Raw genomic sequence first — 27,360 nt, 5'->3', positions numbered from 1 at the left:
GGACACAAAGTCCGACCAGTGAACGCCAAGGATTCTCCTAAGAGACCTGTTACCAAAGGAATGAAGTCTCTGTCTCAGATCCCGGGTCAGAGTCCAAGTCTTACATCCATAGAGCAAGACTGGAAGAACCAAGGACCCGAAGACTCGGTCTTTCGTCCTCCCGCACAGGTACCGGCAGCACCACACCCCATGATCCTGTGAATCCATGACTCCCCAGGCCTGACCCAGGCATCTGCGACCTCTGGCTCACAGCCAGCAGAGACATGAATATCACTGCTAAGGTAAGTGAATCTCTCTGCGACCTCAACATCCTCGCCACAAGCAGGTACAGACAGGATAGCAGCATCCAAGATGTCATTGGAAGCCTGGATCTTAGTGTTTACCCAGGAAACCCGTAATCCCAGCGGCTCAGACTCCTCATTCAGCACCTTGAGGGCCCCCAAAAGGATATCTAGAGTCTCCGCAAAGATGGTCAGAGGTCATCATCTGCGGAATCAAGGTCAGAGATCTTGACATTCCCAAATCATGCACCGCAGCTTGATCTCTCCAACATTGTCCCCAGAATCTAGTCCACACAAGTGCTGAAAAGTGTGGGCCAGTACACACCCCTGACAAACTCCAGAAACAACTGGAAATAAGTCAGAGATGGTATCACCACATCTCACAGCACTCTCAGCACCAGAGTATAGTTCAGACATCAGATTGATCAGTTTTGGTGGCACCAAACCTTTGTCCGCAGACAACTTTGTCCGCAACCTGATGGAGTATTGCTCTCCCCCTGGGTTGGTGCTCCTGCCTCCCACCTTTGTCGGCTTCACGCTGTAGAAACAAAGGCATTTCGGATCATTGGCATCTCCCGCAATGAAGCTGAGTCTTTGGGCCTCTCACTCAATCACTGCAGGTTGGTCGGTGGTCTTTCTGTCTTCTACAGTCTCCTCTCCAGCCTCGCCCCCCCTGCTATCTCTGCGATTTGTCGCCACCATATTTCCGCAGGGCGCTCAAGGTCTGCCAACAACCCCCTTCTGGTAAAACTACCAAAATCACGAATCACTGCTCACCCTCACTCTATTCATTCCCATTCTTCCCTCCAGGCCTTCAAAACAGCTGTTCACTACAACCTCTTATCACCCCCCATCCAAATCCTCGATCTTTTCTACCTCCGATAATCCACCCAAGCCTACCTCCCTCAAATTCCCTGCTTTCCTTCCTGAAAGTCCCTGTAATGTCCATCGTCTATTCCCCATGTTCCCCATCCCATCCCTCTCCCTTCCACAGATCTCCTAATGTCTCTGTTCCCCACTGTTTTGTCCTTCCCACTCCCTCTCCTCCTGTCTCATGCCCCTCTTGCTGTGCGTTGTGTGCGAGCTCTCATACGAGCCTCGACAAGGTATATAAAAAAAAAACAAAAAGAAAAAAAAACCCCCACGAAGACCAAGAATCCTCCAGATGACATCCCGATTCACTGAGTCAAACGCTTTACAGAGATCAACATAGGCTGCAAGCAGCCCCTGCCGAAACTCTCGTCTGTGTTCGGTGGGAATCCAAAGAGCAAGGAAACGGTCAATCGTTGACCTCTTTGGTGTAAAGCCTGACTGCTCTGGACGCTGGTGCTCAAGCAGATGGTGGTGAAACCGATCAAGAATTATCCGAGCAAAGACCTTGCCCGGCACTGAGAGCAGTATCACCCCTCGGTTGTTCTTGCGGTCTTGGCGATCACCCTTCCCTTTCTGGAGAGGAACAACAAGGCCCCTCTTCCAGTCAGTTGGGATGATGCCTGTATTCTAGGCAGAGTACAGAACTGCATGCAATGACACGAGCACAGCATTTCCACCAGCCTTGAGAAATTCAGCATGGATGCCACAGATCCCAGGAGCTTTACCCCATTTCAACCGGTTCACCGCAGCCTGTGTTTCCACAATCGATTGGAGGGTCAGCAATAGGGATAGAAACACCCCTGATGTCCAACTCGACAGCTGGTGGATCAGCCTGGTACAGCCACTCAAGGTAACCGGCCCAGCAGGCCTTCACTTCGGACTCATCTGGCAAGAGCCCATCACCTTCTGCTTGAACTGCAGTACACCGAGGGACGGGCTTGGAGGAACGCAATGCGCAAATTCCCCTCGAAGCAGAATTAGAATCACTTGACCACAGGTGATGTTCTACCCCCTCACAGATTCCTCGCACATCGGCCTGCTTGTCCACCCTTGATGCACATAGAGTTTTACGCCTCCGCTCCCTGGACAGCACAGCTCTGCCATTCAGCCTGGCCCTGCGACTCTGGTCAATGGTATCCAGTGTCCCTTGAGAGACAAAATTCTTCTTCGCCCAACGGTGAGTTCCAACACATCCACCGGCAACATCAAGGACGGTGGTCTTGAAGGCATTCCACAACTCTTCAGGACCCCCCAAAGCACCCAGACCCCCCAATCTCTACTCAGCTTGTTCGCAAACTCCTCAGCTACCCTCTCATTCTTGATCTTGCCAACATCTAGCCTCAGCTGGGATGGTACCATTCTCCTGGATTTAAGCTGCAACTTTAGAGTTGTGACAACAAGCCCATGGTCAGTATTGAGGAACTGAGCACTCCAGTAGCCCTGCAGTTCTGGATCATCCTCCAGCGACAATCAATGAGCACCTGGTCAGTCTTCTTTGCCACACCACCAGAATTGGAATACCAAATCCAGCGATGAGCTTGTGGGCGCTGAAACCATGAACTGGCCACCCTCAGTCCATGATTTCTTGCAAAGTCAAGGAACTTAGTGCAATTCTGGTTCACAGTTCCTGACCCATGGGGACCAACACACATCTCATAACCATCCCTATCCGTTCCAGTCGATGCATTGAAATCCCCCAAGACTAGAAGAGTATCTCGCCTGGAGCACTGATCAACAACAGACCAAGCACAGTATAGAATGTGTCCTTCACGGTGAGATCACTCGCCTCAGTCCGAGCATGTACAGAGATCAGGGAAACAACACCCAAGGAGTGACGAATCCTTCGTCTCATCATAAGCTCATTTGCTGCTGTTACCTCAATTATCATTGGAGTTAGTTTATTGGACACAGCTACAGCAACTCCTTGGGAATGGTAACCATTAGAGTGACCAGACCAATAGTAGGTGCAACCACACGCCATGATGTCACTGCATTCGGTCTCCAAACCTCAGAGAGAGCTGCAATACCGATATCATCTGAGCTCAAGCATTTGGACAACAGAGGCAAGTGATCATTCTCTCTTAGGGATGGGACATTCCAGGCACCCACCAAAAGCAACCGCCTCAGGTTAACCCAAGGAGACTGCAGTCTGGTGGATGATACCTCAGCACCGCCCCGACACACACTACCGCAATCTGACCCAGGAAGGTTACCCCGTGGTTTCCCTCTTATCATCAAAGATTGGGGGTCCCGAAAGCTTTGCCCCAATCCCGCCATCTGGTGAGCTGCCCTGTGAAGGGAAGCTGCACAGGAGGAACTCCCACGGAGTGGGTTTACAGATTTTTTTATGCTTTTCGTATGTTTTGCGGAATGAAGGGTTTTACGGTGGCCGGAGTGGAAATCCTGCCACCAACCTCCGAATAAAAAGTAATCCAAGCGCAGGAGGACGTCCGCAGACACAGTTGGGCACTTGATATGGATAGCCGTTGGCGCACAAGGAGCTCCTCCGCCCTTTGACAGGTTTTCTTTTTCATCCTGCTGGGTGTCCATATCATACACCCTCCTCACCAAGAAACTTGGTGGGGGAGACGGTTTAGTCGCTGATAACCTGACCATGGAACAGGTTAGTACAGGCTTATATGGTACCTGTAAGCAAGTCGCAGATCTCATGTAACCTGACGTGACAAAACCAGGTCGAATCTGACCTGATCCTCCAAGGCCTGCCAACATCTGTTCAGGTTCGTCACCACTTCACATTCACCTTCTCCACCTTCTCCATAAAAAACTGAGTCATGTGAGAGACTGCTCAAAAAAAGCTGAATTCTGTACCTCAACTGAAGAGGGCAAAGGCCTCAATCCCTCCCTTCCCCCATCCCACCCCAACTCTGCTTTGGCCATATTCTCTAATCTTTCCTCACTCTTCTCCAAGTTTCTTAGACATGTTCAGCTTCGTATTGGAAAGTTACAAATATCACCCTGATCAACAATAAGGTTTCAAAATCTGATCCACTAAATGACAGTGGTGAGCCTTCTTCCAATAACAAACGAAGTGATTGAATCAAACATTGCTGCAGACCTCAGGTAATATGTCTTCTCTTGGGTTCGACCGTTAGCACTCCCATTTGAATTTCAGGCTTCTTATTCCTCTTTCAAATGCAGCATGTGGCTGCAGGTCATGGTAGCATCATTTACTGGGAGTGCAGCTGTCCTGCTGATGCAGTACACCCTGTAGGTTGGAGCAGGAATTTGGAATTTGGCCAGGGTGCCAGCGATAGCTAAAGATATAGCATATAGCTAATAAAGGGCTCTCCTCAGCTGTGCTCAGACAGTTGAATCTGGCAGCCAGACTGTTGAGCCAGTCGAGTTGGGGCCAGCGAGCTGTCCTTGGGTATGGAAAGCATAAGCCAGTAAGAGCCAGTTTGGGCTCACTTGCAGCTGTGACTAGCGTGCCGAAGCTGTGCCTCCCGGTGCTGCTCCAAAGGAAGAGCCACTAAAACCTCTACCTCCTTAATCTGTCCTAGTCTTCCATTATCCTGTGTTCCTGTCCGAGTCCGTGATAATATTAGTTGAAGTTTAGGGATTGAGTCCGCCTTTGTTTAGATTAAGCAGGTTCCATTGTTTTAGTCTCTTCCTTCCCCATTGATATTTTGCCTTTTGTGTCTCCTTGCCCATATTCAAATTAATCCAGTGTCTTTTTGAAAAAAATTCACATCACTGTGGATTTTGAGTCATGGTCAGGCCCCCAGCATGACGAGATTTTATTGATAGCCAAGAATGTTGTTGGGCAAAAAAAAATTAACAAATCAAGAGTAATATCGCCGTGCCGTGGCTTACCACACGGCATAGTAGATTCAGCATAGTGGAGTCCCATTCAGAGCTTTACAGAGTTGATCTGCGGCGGATCATCACCATTTGCCGCATTATGGAGCCAGTCTCATTGTAGTATTTTTGTGAACTCCCTTTAAGCAATATATTTTGTTGCATCTTTACATTCAAATCAGCATGCGTGGGTGAAAATGCAGAATTTTGGGGGGAAAAAAAAGGGAAATAACAAGCAAAACTACTTCTTACTGGGAGGTTCCGGGGACATGCCCCTCTGGAAATTTTTGAAAAATTGATGTGAAAATATGTAATTTGTGGGTGATCCTGTCCAAATTGAAACTGTAAAAATAAACATGGGGCAATACTCCTGGGCACTCACCTGGTAGCGGCTGGATAAGATAACCAAGGAACCACTGGTAGGCGTGGATGACTCACAAAATATGTAACAGAGAAGAAAGTAAATACCTATTTTGAGGGGCAACTTCCGTTGACCCCTTTGGGCCAATTCTTTTAATGCCATGAACAAACTTTGGTACATACATGGTGATGAACGTTGTGGTTAAGTTTCATCAAAATTATGTCATTTCAGAGAAGAAGTTGCAAGTATTTGCGGACGGTGCGCCATCGCATAAGCTCCCCGGAAATACGTTCCAGGTGAGCTAACTAGAGTTCATGGAACACTTTACCCCACGCAGTGTTCACGAATATAATTCCATGGAAATAAAATAATGATTTTAAAGGTCGTATAAAAAAAAAAATGTTCCCCAACTTTAGCACCATTGATGCAATCTTATACACCAGCTTATTTAGCATATCCAAGTACTGCAAAACCTCGAGGTTTTTGGAAACAATAAAAAGGGCAATTTGTGTTCTGCATTGTTCAAGTCTGTAATTAAATTGAAGTAAAATAAAGATTGTGATGGTCGTATAAATAAATTAATTCCGGAATTTAGTGCCATTGACTATTGCACCACCTTATTTAACACGTTAACTTAGTTCGTTGTGCATGTTGTTTGTGTCCTTTATGAAGTCCTTAAAAACGGTAAATTTCCTGTTTGGAATCATTTTCAATTTTGTTTGACTGCCAGACAGATAGAGTAAACATACATCACCTCTCTCCGTGCATGCACGATCGGGACAAATTCAGATCCAAAGTACTGCAAAACTACAGGTTCGTTTTCCGATTCGTGTTCAAAATAAAACATTCAATTGAAATTCAGTTGTTCCTGACAGTTCCAGTTGTTCCTGACAGACAAAGTGAACCAATTGCTTAGCCCCGCTTTTTGCTTTGTGTGCACGGAGTAACTATGCAAATGAACATGATATTTGGGGAGTAAGTTTATATTTCAGCTGAACAACCATTACTGAGACGATTATTTTCAATTGGTTGCTTCAGCATTTTGTTATCTTACATAAACTGATTTGAATGCCACATGCAATGTTCATTGAAATAGTTTTGAATAATTAATCTACAAATGAAGATTGAATATGTCTTGCGATTCCAAATTAAAATTTATGAATATGTCCTGAGAGTTGTACAAAAAAAAAAAAAAAAAAGTTTAAGTATTATTTAATTTTTATTCGCATTTAAAACTAAAGTTATGTCCCTGTGCCTGCCACAACTGTTCTCATCCCCACGGCCCCTCTCCCCACATTGAAACTGTGTCTCGAGCCTGACAGATTTATTTATTGTGGTGTTGGTAGGCTGACAGGATGGCCTAGGGATACGCACACTCGTCTCTATGCTGTCTCGCCTGGGTTTGAATCCCGACCCTGCTATAAACTGTCATCCCGGTGTTTCACAGGAAGAGAAATTCATCAATGTGTGTGCCGTCCCTCGAATAAACGTTAAACGGGTGTCTAGCCTGCCAGCATTCGTTGGTGGACGTTAAAGATCCCACGGCGTCCTTGGTGAAGAGTGGGTGAGCTATCGCTGGCACCATGAAACGAATTCCAAATTCCTGCCTGGACCAGCAGTTCAGCCACACCCTCAGCCAATGTTGCTACCCCGCAGCCTTGAGCAGCAAACGAATGAAGAAGATGTGGCGTTGGTGTCACGCAGGCATGAAGGGCTTAATGGCCGTCTGCTGCATCGAAGTTCCTTGTTTAGATTTATTGGTGTCATATTGACGTGGTCACAAAGCTCACTGCGACCAACGGACATTGTCAGGTTTTGCAGTTGTGTGCAGCAGAATCGAGTCTACTTCATGCGATGTGAAGAAGGCACTTTGGTAGTTTTCATGAAGTTCACATCAATAGAAGACAATGGGAAGAAAACGATAACGGACGCAATTTCCGTGGCCGGACAGTATTTTATTTGCCCATACAGACCGACCGACATCTGATCACGGTAACCACACTTGCAAGCTCTCGTACCCAGCTAACCTCCGCATAGGTCGTTACAAAAATACGGATTTCCGTACAACTATGGAAGTTTCACCCATGAACATGGTTTGAAGCAATTTCCCATATAATTACAGTTACACAATAAATCTACTACAAACAGCAGCAAAATAGAAATTGTTTTATCATGACCAACCAAGTAGTAAATAAATAAAAATTAAAAACCTGTTTATTGACATTTAATTGTGTCTTACCTGGAACATTTTGATGGTTGAAGCCTTCTAAATCCCAACAGGTCATACGTTTCCTCAAGCAAGACTGCTTGGTTCTCCTCAGCATCAAACTCATGTCTGCAAATGCATGCATTCTCAAGATCAATCAATGATGTCACACCTGCATTCAATAAAACGTTTTTTATTTTTTGTGTCCAGAGTTGAGGTTCATGGAAGAGCGAGTAGTGAGCAGAATGTAACAGACAACGAACAACATGAAAAACACACATCAATGGAGAAGGAAACTCTGGAAAATTAGGAGGGATTTGGGTGATTGGGGACGATGTCAGATGGTGGTGAACAGCTGTCTTGAAGACCTGGGGGGGGGGGGAGAATGAAATTGAAAAGGATTTGTGAAAGTTTAGTCCACAGGTGGGGAAAAGAAGAGGAACAAATGAATGGAGGTGAGCAGCGACTCTCGATTGAGGTCGTTTTGCCAGAAGGGTGTTGATGGTGGACTGTGTGAGCCCTGCAGAAACCTGGGGAGGACAAAGCACAGAAAGAGCAGAGGCTGCAAGACCATAAAGGAGGAGGTAGAGGACAGAGAGACCAGTGACTTATCTGCGATGGTGAAGTGATAGTTCCATAGACTCAGAGTCATCGCAGGAGATTCCGATAATCTTGGAGGCCTTGGTTTCCACAGCTTCAAGCCGAGCATGATCTGAGACAGGGGAGCCAGCCCAGAGGGGAGAGCAGTCCTCCATCAAGCCACAGATGAAAGCTTTGTTGGTGGATACCAGTTCATGTGTGCCAAGGAAGAACTTTTTATGATGGAGGATGCCCAGTCAGCAGCTGGCTTTGGAGGCCAATTTTGAAATGTGGTTTGGTCAAGAAAGATCATGGCTAATAGTAATACCCAAGAGATTGAATGACTGAACCTCCTCAAGAGGATTGTTAATAAAATAGATGGGGGGATGGGGTGGGGGGGGTGAGGGGCGATTTGCCAGACGGTCGTTTCACAGAGACAGTGAGAGTGTGATATTTGTCAGGATTGAAAGACATATTCCAAGTGTTTGACCAGGTTGAGATTTTTTTTCAAGGTTTAAAGAAAGGGAAGATTCTGCAACCTGCTTGTCTGAAGGATGAGGGAGGTCACAACAAGGGGTGGAGTCATCAGCAAATAGCTAAAGAGGATGCTATTTTTTATTTTTGAATTCACTGTCGAGGTTCGTATGCGAGTTAACACACAGAACGTACAACAAAGGGAGCAGGAGACAAGAGGGGCGAGAGAGGGAAGCACAAAACAGTGTGGAACAGAGACATGAGGAGATCTGTGGAAGGGAGAGGGATGGGGCGGGGTACACAGTGGGGTGGGGAATAACACATTCGTGGAGAATAACACAACCCACGATCTTTTCTACCCCCGTTAATCCACCCCAAATCCAAATCCTTCAAATTCCCCGTTTCCTTCCTGAAAGTCCCTGTTGTGTAACGACCTGAAAGTCCCCGTAGTGTCCATCTTGTTTACCCCGTGTACCCCGCCCCATCCCTCTCCCTTCCACAGATCTCCTCATGTCTCTGTTCCACACTGTCTTGTGCTTCCCTCTCCCACCCCTCTTGTCTCCTGCTCCCTCTGTTGTACGTTCTGTGTGTTACCTCGCACACGAACCTCGACAGTGAATTCAAAAATGAAAAATAACTTCCTCTTTAGCTATTTGCTGATGACTCCACCCCCTGTTGTGACCTCCCTCATCAAACGAATTATCACGAATTATCAGGATGGGATAAATTATTATCAGGTGTGCAGTCAGCCTGTATGCTGAGAGGAAGGATCATGTTTGTGGTGACGAGTGTGGTGATGAGCGTACCGATTGAGAGAGTGGGATATCTGTTAGGTTGGAATGGAACCCACAGATGTGAGAACACCACGCACTTTAGGACAACCGAGGAGGAGCTGATACTGAAGCAGAAGATGGTGAAGAGGTAGGACAAAAGCGTAAGGAGGATGAGGGGCAAGATGGGAGGGGTAAGGAGAGGGAATTACAGGTGAGGTGTTAGGAGGAGGTAGATTTAAGGAGGTGGGGTGAATTGGCATTGAAGTTGGAAGAAAAAAAAAGGAGACGATCGATAGAACACAAACATGCTTTGCAAATTGTGATTTAAATTTTTTTTAAGTCAGAGATGCGATTAAAAATGTTACGTGAGAGATGCAATAAAGGTGAATTAAGAGAATGGAAAAAAGAAATGTTGTAACAGTTGGACGTTTTAAACACGGGATGAAGGAAAGGTCGAATTGAAAAGTCTTTTGAATAATAATAATAATAATAATAATAGGAATAGTGAATTATGATACAATACAGAGAACCACATGTGTGAAAGAGGAAGATGAAACATTTTAAGAGACAATTTTTATTTATTTATTTTGATAAAGATTACGTAAGATTAGGAAAAGGAAAGGTTGAAGAAAAAAATCGTGAAGGTGTAAATGGTAAATTTGGATCGGCCAATGTAGAAGAAAGATGGTAGAACGGCAAATGATGGAGGAGGAGGAAGTAGAGTCGGTCCAGAAGTCACATAGTTACGTGGGGTAAAGGGTGAGGAGGGAAAAGGGGGCGGGGGGGGTTCTTGTTGTATTTTAAAAATATTTTAAGACATGAAACAGAGGGTATACTTGGGAGGGATAGGATAGGAGGAGGGTGGAGGGAAAAATGGAGAGAATAAAAACTGATGGTAAAATTTGAAATAAAATTTTCCAGAGTCAGAGAGATCATTGATGAAAATCAGGAATCGGACTGGGCCCAGAACACTGCCTTGGAGCACTCCAGCGTTAACGGGGAGATGAGATGAAAGGATTCTGTTGAGTGCCGTATGTTGGCTCCAAGAGCAGAGGAAGTCAGGAAGCCATGTGCAGAGTTGGCCTTGGATGCCATAGGCAGACAGGTTGGAGAGCAAGACAGGACGCCAGACAGTATCAAAAGCACGAGATATGTCCAGAGAGACGACCCTGATCTCATGTCTGACAATCAGGGCCTCCATCCATTGTTATTTGAGTTGAAGTAGCATGTCCAAGGTGGAGTGACCTGATTTGAAACCAAATTGGTGATCTGATGTGAGATTGTTGGAGAAAAGGAACGATTTCCTATCAACTGCGATGATGGATTCCATGGCCTCGCTGATGATTGGAAGTAAGCTGATAGGTCTGTTGTTGAGGGGATGGGTTTTTGCGCCTTTTTTTTTTTTTACGTAGTCCAGTGATGTTGGCAGATTTCCAAGCAGATGGAAAATGACAGGGTGAAAAGGGCAGAGAGGGGATGTGCAAGAGCAGCAGAGCAGGTTGTTCGGACACCTGAGCTGATGCCGTGCGGTTTGGTGGCAGAGTCAGAGTCGAGGGTTGAAAGAACCTTCTCCACCTTCTCAGATGCAAAGGACAGAATCCAGGAGCAGGTGGGCACAACAGGGAAGGATGGGTACCAAGAGTGAGGGGTGAGGGGTGAGGGACACAAGATTTGGAAGCAAACACAGAATTGAGGCCTTCAACCTTCTCACAAGCGGAGTCAGCTGTGGTGCCATTTGAAGAGAGGGAAGGTATGGAAGGGGAGTATACCCCATAGACAGACTTAAAAAGGCACCACCAGGTTTTAGAGGATGGAGACATGTTTGAACGTTCATTTTTGATGTTGGACAGATGTTTTCTCACTGTTCTGAGAGTGGACACACACTTGATGCTGACTTTTTGGAATGCACTGAGATTGCCTTTGGTCAGATTAGCCTTCCAGGAAGAGAAAGCAAGTTGTTTCAGAGCAACTGCCTCACCATGGGATGGAAGAAATGTGGAATAATTGAAGAAGAAATGGGAAGGACATCACAAGCAAAGTAATGCATGAACCAGAAAAGAGGAGAGAGAGAGAAGGAGGGAGGAAACATTGCAACCTGCAGATAAGAATTTTGAGTGAAAAAAGGTTAACAGGGGTAATAAAGATCGTGTGTTAGGATGAAGGATGACGTGAGATTGTGGTGCACCACCTGCTTGAAGCCCTGGAGAGAAAGGTGGAATAACAACCCCTGGAAGGTAGTTTTACATACATGAGCAGGGAAGAAAAAAAAAAAAGAGTTCAGGTGTGCAGTCAGCCTGTATTTTGGAGGTTTACCAAGGATGGGGTTACTGGAAGAATGTGTCCATTCTGTAATTGTTGGGGAGGGTCAGAGGGCTGAGAGTGCAGACAGAGCCAAACCATAAGAGAGACAACCAACTTGCTTGCAATCTGAGAGCAGACCTTCTGCTTCGGAGCAATTGCGGGATATTCCAATCATGTTGAGAACTTTGAATTTCACAGAATCCAGGAGAGACAAATGTGATTCTGGGGTGAAAGCAATACTCCTTTGAGCTCCAGACAAAGGCCTTTGAGTAGCTACGATTTTTCAAGGAAACACTTGGCCGTTTCTTTGATGGCTGACACTTGGATGAGGGTGGGTGAAGAGATGACATGAAGGTTGAGAACTGGCACTGCAATAACAATCATGCCAAGGCGAGCATGCACCATCCTTCTGACAATACTGGCATTAAAAATAAATAATAACTAATTTGGGGATTCAGATTGGACGAGCCAGTGGCAGTGAAGACAAAGCCACGTGGAGCTACACCACAGAGAAAAATGATTCAGGACATTGGCACAGCAAGAACACAGCCAAGAACAGTTGAACGTGACAACAGGTTCCACCCCTTTAAGCACCAAGTTGACCCAGGTGATCCTGCAACAGTCGGGTGGCCTTTCTGCATTGCAGCCGACCAAGAGAGCGTGACAAACATCAGCACCATAACCAACTGAAATCAACAGCTGGATCTGCCTTGAGTCCGGCGGTGAGGAGCATTGGAGAGCCAGAGACACCCAAACACCATGAAACACCATGAAGCACATGCATCCTACGTAACCCAAGACACTCATGCAGAAGGGTGCAAGGAGCTCCAACTGATCAAGTCAGCAAAATCACCAGGCCTCAAAGCCTAATGGTGTCATTCATTCCTGCCTTCCTTCACAGTTACATTCTCTGCCTTGGCATTATTTATTTATGTTGCTTTCACCAGCATTCCCTCCTCATCCTTGTACTACGTACTTTATGTGTGGCTTGCGGCACTTAGTTAAGATAATGTACTGTGTTTCATGCCCTGTGGGGATTTCATGCCACATGGGGAATCAAAGATGGACATTACAGGGACTTTCAGGAAGGAAAGCAGGGAATTCGAAGGAGGTGGGATCGGGTGGATTATCGGCGGTAGAAAAGATCGAGGATTTGGATGGGTGATGATAAGAGGTGGTGTTGAACAGCTGTTTTGAAGGCCTGGAGGGAAGAATGGGAATGAATAGAGTGAGGGAGTTTATTCCAAAGGCGGGAAAAAAAAGAGGAATGACAGAGTGAAGGTGAGCAGTGATTCGTGATTTTGGTAGTTTTACCATAAGGGGGTTGATGGCGGACCTTGAGCGCCCTGTGGAAATGTGGTGGGGACAAATCGCAGAGAGAGCAGGGGGGGGGCAAGGCTGGAGAGGAGACGGTAGAAGACAGAAAGACCACCGACCAACCTGCGGCGATTGAGTGAGAGGCCCAAAGACTCAGCCTCATTGTGGGAGATGCCAATGATCCGAAATGCCTTGGTTTCTACAGCGTGAAGACGAGAAAGGTGGAAGGCAGGAGCACCAGCCCAGTGGGGAGAGCAGTACTCCATCAGGCTGCGGACAAAAGCTTTGTAAGTGGTCAGGAGCTCAGGTGGGCCAAGGAAGGACTTTGCACGACGGAGGATTCCCAGTTGGCGATTGGCTTTGGAGGCGAGGTTTGAAATGTGGCTTTCCCAGGAAAGGTCATGGCAGGTAGTGAGACCCAGAAGCTTGAAAGAAAGGACTTCTTCCAGAGGATTGTTGAGAAAATGGATGGGGGGTTTTCTAAACGGTCCTTTCGAAGAGACATAGTGAGAGTGTGAGATTTGTCCGGATTGAAAGACATGTTCCATGTGTTCGACCAATTGTGCTGAAATGAACAATATGGAGGCATCTTCTTTCCCATCATTGCCCCAGTTTAAAACAAAGGAAAAATGTGTAAAATTGTACCACTGTGTAATACTAACCTCAACCACTCGGGGCACCTGGGCCTCAAGCCATGGATTTAGGAGGCAGGCTCAGCCAACTCATGACAACAAATATGTAATAGGAGTTAGAAATACGAGGCTTCACAAAAAGGGAAGCCTGTTATTTCTCTTAAAATCAAAAGGCCCTTTTTCTGAAAAAAAAAATAATAAAAAGAAGATGACAAAGAAGAAGAAGAAGAAAAGGCTGAACAACTTTTCTAAATGCTTCTGTTAGTCCTGTTAACACCTGTTAACCAATATTGGACGAGTATATTTGTGCTGAGTTAAAGTAGGTTGAAATCACCTGGTCTGGAAAGTCAAACAGCATGGCAACCAAAATGACAGGCAAGCACATGAACTGTCAAAAATCGACATAAAATCGAAATAAATTTTTTTTAAAAATATTATTTAATTTAGTCGTCTATCAATAACATATGCAATTTCATTTTTCAATAAAAGTCAATCTTCAGACATTTTGAGGACAGCCAGATCATTTTTATGGCAGAGACGGTGCTCACTATCGCAATGTTTTGCATCGGGGTTTGGCACATGCACGCCGACAGAAAAAAACGTTGTGCACAGTCAGACACCCACAACCTAAGAGCAAACTCTGCTTCATGTTACTTGCTTGTGATCTCACCTCCTCTTGAGCTTGATTGGCTGCTCCTCTGGAGGGTCATCGCTATCACTATTGCCGGAAACCAATGATGCCGACCTCATAGGCAGAACTCGAACTTGGTTATCAGTGCTCCCCATCCCTCCGGGCAGACAACCATCAGATTCTTCAACACAAATCAATACATTCCCAAAATAAATCAATGGCTAAAATTCACATCAGGAAACATGGCCTAAATGGAAAGGATGGCTCAGATTTTATTCAACCGAATACCAAGTTACATTCTCTCCTTTAAGGATCTCATCTCTTGGTCCAATTTAGAAACTCGTGCAAATGGCACTAAAAATGGACAGCAGTTTTGAGCATTAATCCTTTCTCAATTGGTGTTACTGGCATCGACACTCGCACCCTACGGGCAGGGATTCCTGTCTCGGCCCACCTTAGGGGGGCAATTTAAAGTGGTGATATTTCCACAAAATGATACTTCATTCTGGAACACTGTAAACTTGGGGAAAAAAAAGATTGGGGTTACACTGTAACCATATTTGGTCTTCCTTGATCACACTGGAATGGTGTTGTGATATAAAATGCAACAAAAATAAAATTTCCACAAAGGGATGCGTTTTCTGGGACACACTGCAAACCTGAAAATTATTTTTGAGACAGAGTGTAATCACATTTGGTCTCGCTGGACAATGCTGTCGAGATTTTGTGTGATAAAATGTAAAAATATTAAAGTTACACAAAGCGATCTTTCCTTTTCTGGGACACACTGCATACCTGAAAAAAAAAATTCGCACCTGAAATTTTTTTGGGGTCATACGACAGGGTGGCCATAAAGTCTGGAAGCATAGGCGAATATACATTATAATTGGCATATTGACATTACATCACAATACATGATATGTTCAATGTGTTGTCCCTTGTATATATGCTGAAGGCACAGGTTTATTCGGTGAAAATCAGACACAAATCATGTAAGGAAGGAGGGGGGAGCGAGGAAGGAGTGGGAAGCGAAGAATGAGGGGGGAGCGAGGAAGGAGGGGGAAGCGAGGAATGAGGGGGGAGCGAGGAAGGAGGGGAGCGAGGAAGGAGAGGGAGCGAGGAAGGAGTGGGGTAGCAAATGAGGGGTGAGAGAGCGAGGGGGTGTTGGGCAGCGAGGGGGTGTTGGGCAGCGAGGGGGTGTTGGGCAGCGAGGGGGTGTTGGGCAGCGAGGGGGTGTTGGGCAGCGAGGGGTGTTGGGCAGCGAGGGGTGTTGGGCAGCGAGGGGTGTTGGGCAGCGAGGGGGTGTTGGGCAGCGAGGGGGTGTTGGGCAGCGAGGGGTGTTGGGCAGCGAGGGGGTGTTGGGCAGCGAGGGGTGTTGGGCAGCGAGGGGGTGTTGGGCAGCGAGGGGTGTTGGGCAGCGAGGGGGTGTTGGGCAGCGAGGGGTGTAGGGCAGCGAGGGGTGTTGGGCAGCGAGGGGTGTTGGGCAGCGAGGGTGTTGGGCGAGGGGGTGTTGGGCAGCGAGGGGTGTTGGGCAGCGAGGGGGTGTTGGGCAGCGAGGGGGTGTTGGGCAGCGAGGGGTGTTGGGCAGCGAGGGGTGTTGGGCAGCGAGGGGGTGTTGGGCAGCGAGGGGGTGTTGGGCAGCGAGGGGGTGTTGGGCAGCGAGGGGTGTTGGGCAGCGAGGGGTGTTGGGCAGCGAGGGGTGTTGGGCAGCGAGGGGTGTTGGGCAGCGAGGGGGTGTTGGGCAGCGAGGGGTGTTGGGCAGCGAGGGGTGTTGGGCAGCGAGGGGTGTTGGGCAGCGAGGGGGTGTTGGGCAGCGAGGGGGTGTTGGGCAGCGAGGGGTGTTGGGCAGCGAGGGGGTGTTGGGCAGCGAGGGGTGTTGGGCAGCGAGGGGTGTTGGGCAGCGAGGGGTGTTGGGCAGCGAGGGGGTTGGGCAGCGAGGGGGTTGGGCAGCGAGGGGGGTTGGGCAGCGAGGGGTTGGGCAGCGAGGGGGTTGGGCAGCGAGGGGGTGGTGGGCAGCGAGGGGGTGTTGGGCAGCTAGGGGGGTTGGGCAGCGAGGGGGGTTGGGCAGTGTGAGGGGAGGGCAAGGGAAGGCAACGAGAGGGGAGGGCAAGGTAAGGCAACGAGAGGGGAGGGCAAGGTAAGGCAACGAGAGGGGAGGGCAAGGTAAGGCAACGAGAGGGGAGGGCAATGAGATGGGAGGGCAATGAGAGGGGAGGGCAATGAGAGGGGAGGGCAAGGGAAGGCAGCGTGAGGGGAGGATCCATCCAGAAATAACCACCATCCAGACGCGTATGGAGATAACCACCACCCAGACTTAACCGTTGGGATACATGCGGAGACAACCACAATCCGGGCAAATATATACGTGTTGTACGATTTGAATTATAAAGACCGTGGTCAGCATTGGTTAGATATTTATACGGTATGCCGTTCAGATGAGGGCAAATAAGCCCAAAATCTGGATAGGCAGTTCCATTTGATGTTTAACCAATGGTGACCATAAAAGCTCTGTCTTTTGACATGAGTGGCCAGGCTGAAGCCTCCGGGTCGGAGGTGACTCATTGGTGCATGCATGCGCAGGACTTATGTCCGAAAGAGATCAGGGGAGCGCTCATCACATTCCACACATTTTGATGTGCACATGTATATATACACCGTATTTTTCGGGGAATAAACCGCACTTTTTATCGGCAAAAAGAGGTAAAAGTTGGGGATGCAGTTAATACACTGGTATAGGGGAAAACAAATAAATAAATAAATAAACAAATAAATAAATAAATCGGTCTTAAAAACTTTCAATGCTGAATTTTCATTACATTCCAAATGAACACTTTTGTAGCAGTCGGAACTGCTGTTAAGCTCAATTCCACCGTTTAAATTTTGAAAATCGGTTCAGGTTAAGAGTTTGCAAGGGGGGTTGGGGAGCGAGGGGGGTTTTTTTCTTCCTTTTTTTTTATGTACCCCAATTAAAAGAAGTGTTTGTGTTTAATAGGTTGAAAGAATTACAAAAGGAAAACAAACCTTTGCTGGAAGAAACGTTAACATCTTCACTACTTTGTTCTTTCCCAACCAGACAGTTGAAAATTATGCTGGAATCGTGGTCTCTTTCTGTAAACTCATTTTCATTTAGTGAGAGCTCTGAAAGGTTACTATACAGTGCTTCCCTTTCGTGGGGGCCTTGCTTTATCACTTCTTCCTCGCCAAGGCTATCCACAGTTGTGTCAAACTGGTCATTTTCAACACACTTCTCACTTTTTACTACTTCAATAACTTTGTGTGTTTCATCACCATCTGCCAAGACTGGCTTAACACTCCACCCCTCTTGTGCCCAGTAAAAGAATTGCTCCCGATAGAGCCAATATTGATGCCAACAGTGTTCCTTCCAGTCTGGCATTTTTTCCACATCATCCTGTGACACAGGACTTTCTGCAGTCTTCCTCCATCCGCCATCTCTGTCACTCACCAACCAACTTTGTTGTACTAGCTCTTCACCATATTGCTGCCAGTAGCTTTCCCATTCAGTCTGCAAATCCCTCTCAGGATTAACTTCCTGGTCCATGATGACATCACCACTTAATACTGGCTCTGAGGAAGCATCAGATTCATAGATTTCGCTACTTTGAGAAAATGGGATTGTTTCCGTCTTTGCCTTCACTACTGCCAAGCAAGCACTTCTTCCCAGGCTGGTTTGGTCACATTTTCGATCTCGATGATACTTTTGCATCTGCAAAAACAGAAAAACAAGTTTAATTACTGCAGTTCATTCTCTACAAATTTGAAGCTGACATGGATTCATGGACACATCTTCAAAGAGCAAAATATGTACAATTCCCATGTAAGAAAATTAGACCGAGAAGAAAGAAAGAACTAGAACAGCACTCTGTCGACCACATACTGACACCAGGCCGAACAGTTTGCATTTTATATCACACTGATGGGCTGGATCTACATCTGGACCTTAATCAAAATCTAATCAATTCTTCCTTGTCAGAGACCCAACCTGTCCACCAAGTTTTGTCCAAAGCCGTCCATAACTTTTTGAGATATAACTCCATAACTTCCTGCTCACAGACAGTCAAACATGAAAACATAACCTCTGTCCACATTCGGTGGCGGAGGTAATAAAAATAAAGGTGCTATCCTTCAGATGTGTGCTCAGTTGGGTAATCATCTTCGAGCATTATCTGGTAGGATTTAATGATCTCTGGATTTTCGAAGACCACTAGATGAGTTCAGTGGCATCACCCTGACCAAATTCAAATTCCTGCCCAAACTAGTTCCAGTTGACTTCAGGCTTCGCCAGTCAGTTGGTGAAAGACCTGCGCTACTTTTACAAGATCCATTGGTCGCACAACCCATGCAAAGGATATAACATGGCTCAAGATGATTGTGACGACAATGACTATGGATTCCCAGCACACTAAAACTTCTGGCGATCCTGCCTGGGTTGGACTCTCAGCGTGACTATAACTATACGCTGTCAGGTATATGCTTTACAAGCATGGTGTTGCACCAAAAAGTGAGCAATCTCTGAAATGGATGTTAGACGAGGGATGTTAAACGTCTGTTAGCATTAGTTTCTGGAAGATAAACATCCCACTGTGTCTTTTGCGAGAAGTAGGTGAGTTATCACCATCTCCACGGCTAAAATTCCAAATTCCTGCAACCTACAGTCGACCACCAAGCGGTGGAGTAGTGAACTGCCACGATTAATTCTAGCCTTGAAGCATTTTACGACTCGTCATGAATGCTTCAATGCACTGCCGAGAGTATGAGCCTCCACCCACCACACAAGTCCACAACTTTTTTTTTCGTCCAATGTCCCATTTTCATTCAACCTTTAAGTGAAAAGTGCCCCTTCTGCCAAGTCAAAACGAGGTCATTGGTACATTTACGAAGAATCACTTTCAAACAATTACAGTTGCCAAAGTAGCCACAAGATTTCCCCCTTCAAACCTTAACACTTCTCCAGCTACACTTGAACTGCAATGGGAGTCCCATGGCTTTCATATGTTCAGCTTCAGTCAGTTCCAAACACTCCTTGCCATTCTTCTCAATCAAACTTTCTCCAGCACTCAAAACTTCATCATCTGAACCTATGGTTAAAAAACAAAACAAAACAAAAAACAAGAGAAAGATCAAACATCCATGTGACGTATGCACCACACCTATCCAGGTGACTAAAAAAAAAAAAAACTTCGTTAATCTATGTATAATGGAGAGAAAGTATGTTGTATGTTATTGTATGTTGTACGTTTCATCTACTGCTCCGAGAGGAATTGGCCGAAGAAGCTCACTCTTTCAGGGATTAATGAGAGCATCCTGAAGTGCATGTGCAAGTTAGGTTTGATTCCATCAACTTTTAGGAAGAAAAAAAAATTCAACCATCTTGGCATTTTATTCCTTTGGGGTAAGGGGGGATTATCAGAGTTGGAAATTATCCGAGCTATACAAGCATGATGTTGGCTTAATGGTTAGGGTGGTGGCTTGGGATCCTAGGGTCCTGATTTCAAGCCCTATTGGCCGCTGAATTAATACACCAGGGGGTTGACTCAGCCTGTCATCCTTCCGAGGTCGGCGAAATAAGTACCAGTGAAGCAGCCAAAAAGGCTGCACACAAAGGGAAGGGGTATTGACGGATTGAATAAATCTGGTATTGGTGTGGCGCATGATGGGCCGAATGGCCTCTTCCTGTGTCTTAATTCCTTGTATTGTAATGTACTGTATTATATATGCGCATAAGCAGTACGTCTGTTTTTCCTTCATGTACGCAACAAGCCTGGTGTTGATTTTAACGGTTAAGCTGCTTGGCTTAAGGTTCTTGGGTCTTGAGTTCAAGCCCCGGTCGTGTCGTTGAATTATTATTAACAGGCTGGTTGAGTCTGTCATCCTTCTAAAGTTGGAAAAATGAGTACCAGGCATGCTGATAAAGGGGCATTGCATCAGCAGCCCCGCTAGAAAATGGTTCAGCCAATCAGGCACAGGCTGCATACAAATAAATAAACAAGCAGTCAGAGACTGGTACTTACGAAATCGTCAACTTGACCTCTGACCTTGTCTAATAAAAGCTGTCTCCAGAGAAGGTAGCGACGCAAACCAGAAGTTTCTACGATGATTCTGTACCAAACCATCAAAAAAAATCGAATGTTTGACCTCACTGTGACCTTGACCTTTGACCGATTTTGACCAAAATCTAATCAGCGCTAGCCATCACCCTCCTGAATCACGTGGTGTAATTTGACATTGGTAGCTTCTTCCGTTCGAGTTATCGTGCCGACAAACAAACACACACACACACACACACACACACACACACACACACACACACACACACACACACACACACACACACACACACACACACACACACACACACACACACACACACACACACACACACACACACACACACACACACACACAAACAGATGACGGAAGTCATCAATATACTTACGAAATCTTTAGATTTCGTAAGTAATAAATGTACCTAACCGGGTTACTTTTATTTTTGGAGTGATCGACACAGTGGTCTGTTGCCTATACACCACCCAAATAAAGGGATGTGTCAGAAGAACATGTTGCACACTTTTGAACAAGATCACCCATGGAGAGGGTACTCCACTTTGGTTATTAATCATTAAAGATAATAACATGACATCCGGAGCTGCTCCCATAGGGAGTGGGTACTTTGAGTGAAAACAATCTATCTGTAATTCCAGCAATGTGTGTGTGTGTGTGTGTGTGTGTGTGTGTGTGTGTGTGTGTGTGTGTGTGTGTGTGTGTGTGTGTGTGTGTGTGTGTGTGTGTGTGTGTGTGTGTGTGTGTGTGTGTTTGACCGCTGTTTCTTGACAACCACTGGTCCGATCTCATTGAAACTTGCCAGGTATATTGGTGGGGACCTGAGTATGTGCCTTATCAAGGTTTGATATTAATCGGACAAGTGCTTCCCAAGTTATGGCCATTTATTTACAAACCAATGAAAGGATACGTGGCTGCGTAGGCCGATGATGACGTCACGTGCCGTGCCGGTTACGATGGGGATCGGTGCCTTAGTTACCGTGGCGTCGGAGTGGCAATGGTCAATGGCAGCGAATGTCATGGCAAGCAAAGACAGGGAGGTAAACTTGATTTTAATTTGGATTTTAATTAACTCTGTGTGTGTAAGTATCACAGCAGTTGTTACTTCAATGCAAACGATAATTCGTGGAATTATGTGAACATTCCGTACGGGCAAGCACCACTTCCGGATAGTGATGACTTAATGTATTCTAATAATTTCTCGATTTCTTATGCGCATTTATAGATAAACACAATGCCTCGATCCAGTCGTCTTTACGAGAGCGAACGAACGGACTGTTGTTTAAAAGTTTTTTTCTTTTGGTTTGCACGTACGGCCACGCACGTACGGGCACACGAGAGCGAAGGAACGGCCTGTGTGGTTGTTGTTTCTGGCTCGCGGTTTGAAAGTTATTTATTTTTTTTTGCACGTACGGGCACGTACTCATACTCACAATACCAACAAACATTCTTCGCTCTCATTTTCAAGTAACATCATCCATCATATGTTTGCTAACTTGCATCCTTCAATTATTCCTATTTGTAAAACATCAACAACCATATTAAATCGTGCGATCGAGTCAACAACATGAAAAATGTCAACATTACTGAAAAGCAAATGTATCCAAGCGAAGCCATCTGAGGAAACGAGTGCAAGCGAAAACTGCAAACTGGAATTCCAGAATGAAAAGAACTTGGAACGGCATCAACTGGTTAAGGCCCGGTCACACCTTGACGTTTTAGCCAGTGATGGCAACGTGTTAAAATTTATGTAAAACGCTGGCTTACGTTGAACTTTTGATGTTTTTTTTTTTTAAAGATTCGGACGTATTCATAGTGACTTGGTCTTATGTATAACGCATTGGTAACGGACACAGAACGTTTCGTTGTGTTATAGATAACTTATACCAACGAATGCTGAACCTGTTGTCGGCCTACACAACCGATGCCCAACGATAGTATAACTTAGGCATAGCGCGTTGCACGCATCGCCGACGATGTCGTGACGTCGCCTATTAAAAGGCTGACGCACAACGATTCGAATCATAACTGCCGTAGAAATGGAAGTGTCAACATCGCGGTCACACCTTGGCGATCTTGCCAGCGTATGCCGACGTAACAAAAATGTGTCTAAAACGTTGGGGCACGTCAAATACGGTATGAGTAAGTTTGGTATACGTGAGTACAACGCTAAGCACGCTATCATACGTCGTAGTAAGTAGAGTACGTCAATAAATTTTAAACATGTTCAAAATTTTTGGACGTACTCTGCGTATGACACACGTTCCGCATGCGATGGGGATAAGTTTTACACACGATATGTGGATGCTTACACATGTCCACAAAGGCTACTTATAAGCTACTCATAAGTCGAAACACGTCGCGGTAATGTCTTTTTTACGTGAAACTTATTTCTAACTTGTGTTTGACGTGCTTTGAACCAATTCTTTACGTAGTCCCAACACACATCGACGTATGTAGACGTATTCCAATGACGTCTTCCGGTCGACAAAAAAAATAAATGAACGTCTTTCTAGCTTACAACTGCCATATAAAGACGTGTTCCTAGCGGTTTTGGGAATTGGTATATAAAAATGCTGCTCATAAAAGGGGAACCCAACAGTGTTTTCGAGTCCTTTTTGAGTCGATGTCCATGTCAGCAGTAACAGTATCAGTATCAGTATTAGTATTAGTATTAGTATTAGTAGTAATTTGTTCATGTTGGCAGTAGTAGGTGAGTGTGAGGGGGAGGGTGTGGGTTATGATGGATCGTCCTTGCGTTTAACGATTTAACGATTTAAATGATAAACTCAACGATTTAAATGGCTGCATCTCCACTATTGAAAGTAGACACTTGCGCTCAACAATTGGATTTTTTTACACTCAACGACTTTTAAACGGTACCATTCAGCTATTTTCATTGTTTACAATGAACGATTTAAATTGCTGTCACTCGCGTTTGTTTTTTGACGCTGGGGTTTGGAAATTTAAAGCGTTTCTTCTGAACGTGTTAAAACGCTCAAACTCGACTATTCTAAATAGACGCTGCCGATGGACAATTGGAATCATAGCCAAGCTAGACATCGAAGTGTGAACATCCTCGTCATGCCGAAGAAAAGTTTGAAGAATGCTGCAAATAAGTGTCCTGGCCGTGGCCGTGGACGCTGACGCAAGGACGATCCATTATACCGACGTCTTTCAGCCTATGAGTAACTTAAAAGTAACGTCTGTCGATGTGTGGCAACGATCGCGTAACGTGCCAACAACACGTTAATCGATAGGTTAGAAATAAGTTTTGGGTATGCTAAACATTACCTCGGCGTGTCTCAACTTATGATTAACTTACAAGTAGCATGTGTTGACATCTGTCAACGATGGCAGACCGTGCATACAACTTGTGGCCAGCGTAGCGGAACGTGTGAGTCATACGCCGGCATACGTCATGAAATTTCAAGCATGAAAAAATTTGAGGACAACCAAAAAGTACAACGTTTAAAGCCAGCGTACAACGACGTATGGCAGTGTTTTTCAGCGTGCTCTCAATGTTATCAAAACTTACCCATAACGTATTCAACGTGTGCCAGCGTTTTAGAAAAAAAATTCAAAAATCGGCATACGTTGGCTAAAACGTCAAGGTGTGACTGGGCCTTTAAAGTATTTCAGCAACAAGGCCTTAACCTCATATTCGTGGAATTGGATAAGCAAATTATTTGCAAAATAGTTTATTGCTTGTATTTTCAAAGCATCTAAAAACAAAACCTGACACGACTTCACATCGTCCGCCCAGGAAAGACCGTCTCTCTTAGTTTGCATTCGTCTTTGGATTGCGCTCTTTTCGAAGCAACTAGCATGCAACCCGTCGCTTCGCTGATGGTATTTCCGTGGTGTACGCACCTTGACATGGAGAATGAAGCTCTCAGACAGAGTCATGCTGGACCAAATGCCTGTTCCCTTGTTCAAACAGACTTGGTCCAGACTACTAATCCATGTTGCCAGAGTGTTAACTCTTCCGAAGTTTTGATGTACAGTGCTAACTTGTAATTCCAGCTATCAAAACTTCAGATTCATGCTGAACGAACCCTTACATGAGAACGCAACTTCAAAGTAGGTAAATATGGTCGATACATTTTGCAGCTTTTGTGAAACATTATTGAACGAAGTACTTACACTCAACAATGTGTGCAACTTACTTGACTCGACGTTTTGCTCGTTCTCAAACTGTGTCGGCTTCCCTTTGAGACCCAAGCGAGACAAGTCCCTGTCCCTTGAGAAAATAAATCGCAGTAACACAAACCAGAAAAATAATTAAACTGCATTACAAAACACACAGCTTGCTTTATTAAGCAAATAAATGCATAAAAGCAGATTTACCTGAAAAAGCTACAACTACTACGACTACAACTACTACTACAACATTTACAGCTGCAAGGAATTCCCAAAACAATGTCATCGAGTGGATCGAATAATCTGGGCACAGTCATGTTCCGAACAGGAAGTTAGATTGTAAAAATGGACATTAAAACATTCTCATAAAATAAAATCAATTACAGTATATATTTTTGATGAACAACAACCAAGATAACCATCGGTTGTCATCACCTTGAATCAACTGACCATATCATTTTGCATCGGTCGTCATCAAAAGGTATGCACTACAATAGTTTCAGGCATTATTATCCTTGTACATTTAACAGAAATATCAGAATATGTTGAGCAGTGCCAATATAATCAACTCTACATGAAATAAAGCAGTGAAAGGTGCAGCGGTTTTGCCATTTTTTGGAAAGAAAGAAGGCCAGGTGTACACACAGCCATTTTTCCCCACATTTAGCTCACTAGAAACACCCATTCCCTTCGGGAGCAGCCTGGGAGGGGGAAGGTAGGAGGATGGGGGGATGTGGAGGGGGAGATGGTGGGGATGGGGGGGGCAAGGGGGCAAATCTATTTTGTGCTGTGGTTAACAATTCCCCCTGTCTGCAGCAGAGGTCAGTAAACCACTTATACAAGTGAAAATCTTAGTGATCCTTGCAGGAGAATGTGAAGCATCAGTAAAAAAAAGAAGTGAGATGTTGAGATGAAGTAGCAGCAAAAGGTTTGACCTTTTAACCTATAAAAAAAAATTAATAAAAAAAAGGTGAATTTCTTCATAATTATTGACAGTCAGGATGAAGTGGAAAGGATGAGAATACAATGGAGAGAGACAGAACCGTGCTGCCGAAAAGGAGTAGACCTAAGCACGAGTGGATGATCAAGCCGTTTTCAAAGAAGGCCGTCTCGCAGAAATGGTCACCACCCGAGGCAATGTAACGAGACGCTTCACCGTCGATGGTCGACAATGCAGCGACGGCTACACCGAGAGCCTGTGGACAACAAGCCATGACCGGAGTCGTGGCCCATTGACACACAGAGAGACTCACACCTGCCAAATCTCAACGTCCTCGGAGCCACAATTGTGTCAGCCTTCAAGCATCGCTGTAAATCATACCAAATCTGGAGTGATCACTCTGTGAAACACTCAGTCCATAACGACTCGTTAGAGAAGTCAGCGAGTCAATCACAGAATGACACTACATCACCGCAGAGACAATCGTTCTTGATTCGGGACAGTAGGAATGCACGTATTTCTCTGTGAGGAAGGCTGAAGAGAAAGGGGTGATTGGGGAGGGGGGCGAGGTGTATTTAACGTGCATGCACAGCCAATCATGTTTCAGAGCGCGAGTGGAATGGATTTGTAAAGAATACACGCAGCAGTCTTTTCAGCTGACCTCCGAGTGTCAATCAAGATTGATCTATACATACACAGGAAATCTCGCTGAACATTGTCCCTTTGAACTAATTAAAAAAACACATTTCGCTTAACGCCGTTGCGTGGTTCCCAATAACGCTGTTCGGACTGGCAAAACAGTAAAGAATTAAATCTCCGTCACACTTAAATTCACTTTTTTCACTGGTTCTCCTCAAACACCTCCAAACAGCCTGTTCAGCGCTTTATATTACCCCGGCAATGATGGTGTTGTTCCTCTTCCCAATAAATTAGAGAAAGGCATCAGTTTGGGAGCAAGACTGGAAGTTTTAAATCGCTTTGACCAGGGTGAACATCGGGTAGATATCGGCCTCACACCGACCACAGTAAGGAGAACTCAGACCACTGCTGACACGATTCGTGCAAGTGACAAGAAGATAAGTCGATGAAGAAAGAGCACGATGGAGAAGATGGGGAGTCGGCTGTCCGTCTAGGTCGAGGACCAAAACCAGCGCCGTGTACCGTTAAGTTTGCAAGTGATCCAGGCCAAGGCAAAAGAAGTATGTACGACGATGTGAAGAAGGAGAATGTTTGCAAGCAGACACTCTCGTGGCAAGTCGAGGCTGGTTCAAGCGGGGATACAGAAGCGGCTGAGAAGTTCCTAAAAGCACTCGAGAAAACAATCGGAGGCCATTCACCAAAGCACGTCGACAAAATGGCACCATATTTACAATAATTTATTTATATATAGGGAAATTTTCTTCACTTAACATCACGATTTTCAGGAACGCAACTGCGACGTTAAATGAGGACCCCCCAGTGTCCAAGAACAGTGAAAAGACTGAAGCAGTGCATCACGCAAATGGAGTTGGATTCCGTACCCCACCAGCGCACGGGAGCACACGCAATCGATTCCTTGCACTCCCTCCAGGAACAGTGTGATAACCGCAGTGCAATTCCAAACCTCCAGCATTATTGTTCAGGAGAAGACTTCATCATTACTGCCACGTTCTGAAAAGAATCAACAACTCTGCATAAGCCAAGTAATCAGATGGAAATTTTGGGCAACAACGTAAACAAATTTGACTGACTGCTCACATCATTTCAATGACCGTCTGATGATACCATCGGATAAAGAACACGAAATGTATACACAACACTTACAGCAAAGTTAGAAAAAGTAAGTTCTTTAATAAATGGATAAACATTGTGCATTCAAATTTTAAAAATCGGCTTTATAAGAAGGAAGACAACTTTTCAAACTTGGGGATCTCTATTTTGTTGGCATGTAGGGAAACTCTCTTAATCCCATT

The 27,360-nt window shown here is 45.4% G+C and overlaps 1 protein-coding gene across 3 annotated transcripts in view; it reads right to left on the bottom strand.

The window, feature by feature from the left end:
* Positions 1-27,360, bottom strand: part of TGS1 (trimethylguanosine synthase 1) — a 45,913-nt gene that overhangs the window by 14,021 nt on the left and 4,532 nt on the right. For all 3 annotated transcript variants that reach the window (XM_085875657.1, XM_085875671.1, XM_085875665.1), the window contains exons 2-7: positions 26,929-27,058; positions 24,495-24,568; positions 19,204-19,343; positions 17,269-17,971; positions 14,287-14,428; positions 7,574-7,669 (exon numbers count right to left, since the gene is read on the bottom strand). In XM_085875657.1, the coding sequence (XP_085731783.1) occupies positions 7,574-7,669; positions 14,287-14,428; positions 17,269-17,971; positions 19,204-19,343; positions 24,495-24,568; positions 26,929-27,020 (1,247 nt within the window). In that variant the 5' untranslated portion in view covers positions 27,021-27,058. The remainder of the gene's footprint in view (positions 1-7,573; positions 7,670-14,286; positions 14,429-17,268; positions 17,972-19,203; positions 19,344-24,494; positions 24,569-26,928; positions 27,059-27,360) is intronic.

This window comes from Eptatretus burgeri, chromosome 1, assembly GCF_056783735.1.
Source record: "Eptatretus burgeri isolate ZD-2024b chromosome 1, Ebu_testis_v1, whole genome shotgun sequence".
Classification (NCBI taxonomy): Eukaryota; Metazoa; Chordata; class Myxini; order Myxiniformes; family Myxinidae; genus Eptatretus; species Eptatretus burgeri.
The sequence above is the reverse complement of the archived record's forward strand: the minus strand, read 5'-3'. Positions and strand labels throughout refer to the sequence as shown.